Raw genomic sequence first — 7689 nt, 5'->3', positions numbered from 1 at the left:
GGTGTGTGTGAGTGTGTGTGTGAGTGTGTGAGTGAGTGTGGGTGTGTGAGTGTGTGTGTGAGTGAGTGTGGGTGTGTGAGTGTGTGTGTGAGTGAGTGTGGGTCTGGGTGTGTGTGAGTGTGTGTGTGAGTGAGTGTGGGTGTGTGAGTGTGTGTGAGTGAGTGTGGGTCTGGGTGTGTGTGAGTGTGTGTGTGAGTGAGTGTGGGTGTGTGTGTGTGTGAGTGAGTGTGGGTGTGTGTGTGTGAGTGTGGGTCTGGGTGTGTGTGAGTGTGTGTGTGAGTGTGAGTGAGTGTGGGTGTGTGTGTGTGTGTGAGTGAGTGTGGGTGTGTGTGTGTGTGAGTGTGGGTGTGTGGGTGTGTGAGTGTGTGTATGTGAGTGTGGGTGTGTGTGTGTGTGTGTGAGTGAGTGTGGGTGTGTGTGTGTGTGGGTGTGTGAGTGTGTGTGTGTGAGTGTGTGTGTGAGTGTGGGTGAGTGTGGGTGTGTGAGTGTGGGTGTGTGTGTGTGTGAGTGTGGGTGTGTGTGTGTGTGTGTGAGTGTGTGTCTGTGTGTGTGTGAGTGTGTGTGAGTGTGTGAGTGTGTGTGTGAGTGAGTGTGGGTCTGGGTGTGTGTGAGTGAGTGTGGGTGTGTGAGTGTGTGTGGGTGTGTGAGTGAGTGTGTGTGTGTGAGTGTGTGTGAGTGAGTGTGTGTTCCAAGGCAGTGGTCTCTTCTCTCATTTTCACCTTGGACCCTAACATCAAACGCACACCTTCTCAAAGTGACCTTCACTTGGGGTTCGGAGCATGCCTTCAAAAGGCTATCAATATTTCTGGTGGGGTTTTTTTTGCTGTTCTTCTCCCTCTGAGAGTGATTAAGTGTCTCTTCAGAACAGCAGCTGCTCTGGGTTTAAGTAGATCTGATGCTCTTTCGTACACTTGCCATTGCATCCGCCTGGCTTCATATAACCTTTCAGTTTGATTGGAGCGTGGAGAGGCAAAATGGCAGCCTTTTTCTCTTCCCTCCTGTTTCAGCTGTTTTTCAGTTCCTCAGAGGAGCTTTCCCAGCTGCGAGCCCTGTGTCTCTCTGTTAGTGGCTGTGTTCGATTCCTGTTGCACTCTCAGCAGGATTCTGGTCAGAATGGAGACTTTCTTTCCACACCACCTATCCATGTTCAACGTGGGCTGATGGACAACGCAAGTAGTTGACCTTCCTCGATTCTCCCTCCAATCCATTTGATGTTGCTTGTGTGCTGGAGGAAGGATGCAGGGAGTTCTTCCACAAATGCTTCCTGTTCCTGAAAATTCGATTTCGGGAACCCCTTTCCCACTTTGGTATTAATTGTTGCCAAATTCTTGTCCTGCAGTGAACAACAAGTTTGGTTTAAGGTGCAAGAACTGCAAAACAAACATCCACCATCACTGCCAGTCCTACGTGGAGTTTCAGCGGTGCTTTGGCAAGATCGTAAGTCTCCTGTTTCTCCCTACGATCTATTCTCATGCAAGGGGCTCACCTTCACTTTCAGCCACAGTGAGAGCTGGGCACGAAGGCGTTGGTTGCACAGGATGCCTCAACAGAACGGGAAAACTAGGAGGGGTATACCATGCCATCTCACCATGCCAACTTAAAGTGACTTCAAACCCCTAGCTTTCTCGGGGTAAGAGGGTGCTGGGGAGATACATCAGTGCCAAAGGCCTGGGCACAAAGGGGGACTCTCTCTGTTCGAGGGCAGGGTTGCCGTGCTCAAGGTCAGAGGGCAGGGTCACTGTGCTCAAGGTCAGAGGGCAGGGTCCCCATGCTGGGGTCAGAAGGCAGGGTCGCCATGTTGGGGGGGTCAGAGGGCAGGGTCACTGTGCTCCAGGTCAGAGGGCAGGGTCACTGTACTGGGGGTCAGAGGGTGATGAGTTTGCTTGTTGGGTTCAGCGGTTCCCTCAATGTGTTTGGTGGATGGCGAAGGATCTGGTGATGCCAGGGTGCCCTGTTTCGCTGTGATCTCTCCACCCTCGGATTGGTCAATGCCCAGACTCCCTGTGGCACTGGTTCTGTGAAAAACCTGCATCTCCTCGGGAGACCGTCTGGGTGGTGGGGTGGAGGGCACTCAGCGGGAAGCAGACCGAATCGCTCGATCAAAGTTGTTTGAAATTTCAACCTGAAATGATTTTTCAGTAGCTCGTCCTTCTTAGTAATCCAGCGTGTAAGTCTGTCCATGCTAATGCCCTCTCTAACGTGCGATGTCCTTTCAATCTAGCCTCCTGGGTTTCGCAGAGCATACAGCTCTCCTCTGTACAGCAACCAGCAGTTCGCCTGTATAAAGGAGCTCCTTCCTTTCTGTAAGTGAACCACACCAGACCCAGCTCACATTTCGCATGGAGCTTGTGACAGGGCTTTTGGGCGAGTGATCAACGAAATGGTGTTTGCTCTCTAAAGGACGCAGCCTGGCAGTGGGCAAAGAGGCACTGTGAGAAAAGGGAAAGGTGGAGGTGATTGTGGGGTGAAATGCAAAGAGCCCTCAGTGCCAGAGCCCTGTCTCTGGCAGAGTGCCGACAGGTTTTGCTTCACCTCAGCATGTACCCAGAGCATGCTGGGAAAACTTGCGTCACTGTCGCCAATCCTCAGGGGGCGTTTCTCACAGCCTCCAGAGACACGCGGTGAAGCAGTCCTCACCACCAAAGTGCAGGATACTGTACCACCCTCTTGCTTTCCCTTCCCACTCTTCCCCTCCTCCAATCCCCCGCTCCATATAAATGGGCACCTCTAAGTTGCTCGGCCAATGTGCTCTCCTGCCTGATCTGAGTTGGGACCCTTTTGGGTAAAAAAACTGCAAATGCTTCACAATGCCCGCATCCGTCCAGGTCAGCAAATCAAACCACAAGAACCGAGCTCACCTGGGGAATTCCTCAAGATGTGATATCCACATTTGAGCAGAGTCAATTCGATTTGAGTAATTGCAGTCACATGTACCTGAGGACAGTGAAAAGTTTTGTTTTGCGAGCAGATCATTGCAGACAAGGACACACAGATCACAGAGTGCTCAGGCAGAGTGAGGCATCCAGGGTTACATCTGCACAGGAGGTGAACAAAAACAAGGTCAATATTACTTGAAGTGAGAGAGGTCGGGTAACAGCAGGGAAGAAGCTGTTCCGGAACCTGTTGGGATGTGTGTTTAAGCTTCCTGCCTGACGGAAGAGAGCATTACTGGGGGGGGGGGGGGGGGGATCTTTGGTGATGTTGGGTGAAAGTGAGGACGGCAGATGCTGGAGATCAGAGTCGGGAGGGTGGTGCTGGGAAAGCGCAGCAGGTCAGGCAGCATCAGAGGGGCAGGGGAATCGACGTTTCGGGCAAAAGCTCTTTGTCAGGATGATGATGACGTTGGCAGCCATTCTGCGGCAATGAGAAATGTAGATGGAGTCGATGGATGGGAGGTTGGCTTCTGTGATGGTCTGGGCTGTGCACACCACCTTCTGGAGTTTCTGACAGTCCTGGGCAGAGCAGATACTGAGCCAGACCATCATACCCCTGGACAGTCTGCTTTCAGTGGTACCTCTGTAAGAGTCAGTGAGGGTCTTTAGGGACACGCTGAATTTGCTGAGCTGCCTGAGGAAGAAGAGGCAGCGTTGTTGGACCTGACTGACTGTCACATCCACATGGGAGGTCCAGGACAGATTGGCGGTGATCGTCACTCCGAAGGTCATAGAGATGTACAGCACAGAAACAGACTCTTCAGTCCAACGTGTCCATGCTGACCCAGATATCCCAACCCAATCTAGTCCCACCTGCCAGTACCCAGCCCATATCCCTCCAAACCCTTCCTATTCATATACCCATCCAGATGCCTCTTAAATGTTGTAATTGTACCAGCCTCCAGCACTTCCTCTGGCAGCTCATTCCATACACGTACCACCCTCTGGGTGAAAAAGTTGCCCCTTAGGTCTCTTTTATATCTTTCCCCTCTCACCCTAAACCTATGCCCCTCTTGTTCTGGACTCCCCGACCCCAGGGAAAAGACTTTGTCTATTTATCCTATCCATGCCCCTCATGATTTTGTAAACCTCTATAAGGTCACCCCTCAGCCTCCGACACTCCAGGGAAAACAGCCCCAGCCTGTTCAGCCTCTCCCTATAGCTCAGATCCTCCAACCCTGGCAACATCCTTGTAAATCTTTTCTGAACCCTTTCAAGTTTCACAATATCTTTCTGATAGGAAGGAGACCAGAATTGCACACAATATTCCAACTGTGCCCTAACCAATGTCCTGTACAGCCGCAACATGACCTCCCAACTCCTGTACTCAATACTCTGACCAATAAAGGAAAGCATACCAAACATCTCCATCACTATCCTATCTACCTGCGAGTCCACTTTCAAGGAGCTATGAACCTGCACTCCAAGGTCTCTTTGTTCAGCAACACTCCCTAGGACCTTACCATTAAATGTACAAGTCCTGCTAAGGTTTGCTTTCTCAAAATGCAGCACCTCACATTTATCTAAATTAAACTCCATCTGCCACTTCTCAGCCCATTGGCCCATCTGATCAAGATCCTGTTGTAATCTGAGGTAACCTTCTTCGCTGTCCACTACACCTCCAATTCATCTGCAAACGTACTAACTATACCTCTTATGCTCACAGCCAAATCATTTATATAAATGACAAAAAGTAGAGGACCCAGCACCGACCCTTGTGGCACTCCACTGGTCACAGGCCCCCAGTCTGAAAAACAACCCTCCACCACCACCCTGTGTCTTCTACCTTTGAGCCAGTTCTGTATCCAAATGGCTCATTCTCCCTGTATTCCATGAGATCTAACCTTGCTAATCAGTCTCCCATGGGGAACCTTGTCGAACGCCTTACTGAAGTCCATATAGATCACATCTACTGCTCTGCCCTCATTAATCTTCTTTGTTACTTCTTCAAAAAACTCAATCAAGTTTGTGAGACATGATTTCCCACGCACAAAGCCATGTTGACTATCCCTAATCAGTCCTTGCCTTTCCACATACAATGTACATCCTGTCCCTCGGGATTCCTCCAACAACTTGCCCACCACCGAGGGTCAGGCTCACTGGTCTATGGTTCCCTGGCTTGTCCTTACCGCCCTTCTTAAACAGTGGGATCACGTTAGCCAACCTCCAGTCTTCCGGCACCTCACCTGTGACTATCGATGATACACTCCTCAGAACATGACGCTCTCCACCTCTGTTCCGTTGATGTCGGTAAGGGTATGTCCTCCTCCGCTCTTTCTGACATCAGTGAGCAGTTCTTTAGTTTTGCCGAGATTGAGAAAGAGATTGTTCTCATTGTACCAGGTCACCAAGCCCTCTCTCTCCTTCCTGTATTCTGACTCATCGTTGTTTAATATCCAGCCTACCACGGTGGTGTTATCAGCAAACTTGGAGATGGCGTTCATTCTGAATTTGACAACACAGTTGTGGGTGTAGAGGGAGTACAGTAGGGGGCTGAGAACACATCCTTGGGGGGGAGGGGAGCTCCAGTATTGAGTGTTATCATGGAGGAGATGCTGTTATCAATCCTCACTGATTTTGGTCTGTGGGTCAGGAAGCTGAGGATCCAGTTACAGAGGGTGGAGCTGAGACCTAGGTCTGAGTTTTAAGGTCAGTCTCGAGGGGATCATGGTGTTGAAGACGGAGCTGTAGTCAATGAACAGGAGTCTGATGTAGGTGTCCTTCTTTTCCAGGTGTTCCAGGAATGAGTATAGGGCAAGGAAAATGGTGTCTGCTGAGGATCTGTTACGTCAGTAGGCAAATTATAGGGGATCGAGGCAGGCTGGGAGACTAGAACTGATGTGGGCCATGACCAGCCTCTCGAAGCACTTCATGATTCTGGATAGTGGCGGGGGGGGGATCGAGTTTCCGTGGTAACCATGTCAGTCACTTCCGTTAGGCTCCTCCCAACCTTCCACTGGTAAACCTCTGAGAAAACAAGTCAACTTTCTTTGATGCCAATCTCCTGCCAACTGGACACTGCCACTGAGTGCGGAATGCACGTTAGCTGATGGATCTGAAGGGATACAGCAAGTCCAGGTTGTCATAGCAACTCAATGATCTGTTATCGTGTTACCAGAGTTTTATGGCCTCCCGCATGATTCGTTCTGGTAGCCATTTGCCGGGTCTGTCAATCCCCCTCACCAACGTGAAGCTTGCCCAAGTCACTGAACAAGTCAAAAAGGACTTGTTACCCAGACTGGCAGAGAGTAGGACATGGTGTTCCATAGGCTTTTCGACATTTTCATCAATCATTACCTTTGCCCATGTCCATGCCCATGCCCTATCCAAATCCTATGGGATAGAATTCCAAACCAGCAAAGTTATATTAACCATGGAAGCATACAAAAGAGCGTGGATTAGGTCATTCGGCCCTTCTGTATGATCATGGCTGATTGTCCAACGCAGTCCCCTTTTCCCCACTTTCACCCCCATATCCTTTGGTTGCTCTGGTCTGAAGAACGGACTTCACTCGTTGTTGAAAGCATTCAAACTTTGACAGAACCTTGCCTTGACCTCAGTTGGAGCACTGTGCCCCGCGCCAGCCTTCATATGTAATAACTCCCCAGGGGCTGGTATCCAAGTCCCCCTTTAGCTACACATGGAGAGGCCCTGGCACTGCTCCAGCTCCCTCAGAGCCAGCTCGCAGAGTGAACAGAACCCAGGACACTCCTGATCATATCTGTCAGCCAGGGCTCCCTGATTAACTCCGACTCCACCTGGCTCATTACACATCTCTCTTGGATGTGCTATAGCCTTTGCACTGTTTTCATCTCCATTTCACACAAAGACTGGGATTGAAGCCAGAAATCGAGGTTATAGATACGAATAATAGAACAAGTCGTGTATAAATCAGATTGGGGGATCCAGGAGAAACATGGTTACTGGGAGACCATGAGGCAAAGGACTGAAATGAGGCCATTCAGCCCACGGAGTCTGCTCCGATGTTTGATCATGGCTGAGATGTTTCTCAACCCCATTCCCTCCCTTCTCCCTGCAACCCTTGGTTCCCCCTCACTAACCAAGCACCGATCTGTCTCTCGGGCTTAAATACACTCAAAGCCTTGGCCTCCACAGCTCTCCATGGCAACGCATTCCACAGATCCGCTGTGGGAGAGATTGAGGAGAAAGTGAAGCTTGTTCCCACTGGGGAGTGTTAGAGGTGGATGAGTCCGAGGGAGGCCGGAACGGAAGGTGGCGGGGGGGGGTGCAGAGGATGGTGGTGGGGGAGGGCTTGTGAGTGGAGGTGCAGTGTGAGCAGGCACTCAGGCCGGACGCCTCTGCGCGCGGCCCACACCTTCCAGCTGGGGGCCCTGATCTGACTTTCCCCTTCCTCCTCAAAGCTGTGGCAAACCGGTCGGACCCAGTCTATGAGACACTCCGGACAGGGGTTGTCATGGCCAACCGTGAGAGGAAGAAGAACTCCGAGGACAAGAAAAATGTAAGTGGTGACACTGGGCATGGCGCTGGGGGAAAGGGAGAGAGAGGCGGAGGGGGAAGGGGCTGAAATTGTAGCTGCAGCCCTGACACACAGCGGGGAGCTGAGGGGGGTGGGACACACTGGAACCTTCCTGGTGGCCGGTCACTTGGGGTGGGGCGATGTCATGGGAGACGCACACGGCGTGGGTATCGATGGGTGGTTCGAGTTCACACGCGGTGGTCCATCATCGCCAGGCCCCGCTCTGAGGCCTAGACGTTGTCCTGCCTTGCAGCATCA

At 51.3% G+C, this 7689-nt stretch overlaps 1 protein-coding gene across 1 annotated transcript in view; it reads left to right on the top strand.

Annotated features, from left to right (window-relative positions):
- The window catches only part of stac3 (SH3 and cysteine rich domain 3), a 112357-nt gene that overhangs the window by 8799 nt on the left and 95869 nt on the right, over nt 1-7689 (top strand). The window contains exons 2-4 of the mRNA XM_072567315.1: nt 1340-1437; nt 2222-2303; nt 7316-7413. Of these exons, the coding sequence (XP_072423416.1) occupies nt 1340-1437; nt 2222-2303; nt 7316-7413 (278 nt within the window). The remainder of the gene's footprint in view (nt 1-1339; nt 1438-2221; nt 2304-7315; nt 7414-7689) is intronic.

Source organism: Chiloscyllium punctatum, chromosome X, assembly GCF_047496795.1.
Source record: "Chiloscyllium punctatum isolate Juve2018m chromosome X, sChiPun1.3, whole genome shotgun sequence".
NCBI classification, from domain to species: Eukaryota; Metazoa; Chordata; class Chondrichthyes; order Orectolobiformes; family Hemiscylliidae; genus Chiloscyllium; species Chiloscyllium punctatum.
Note: the sequence above shows the minus strand (reverse complement) of the source record. Positions and strands in the feature narration are given on the sequence as shown.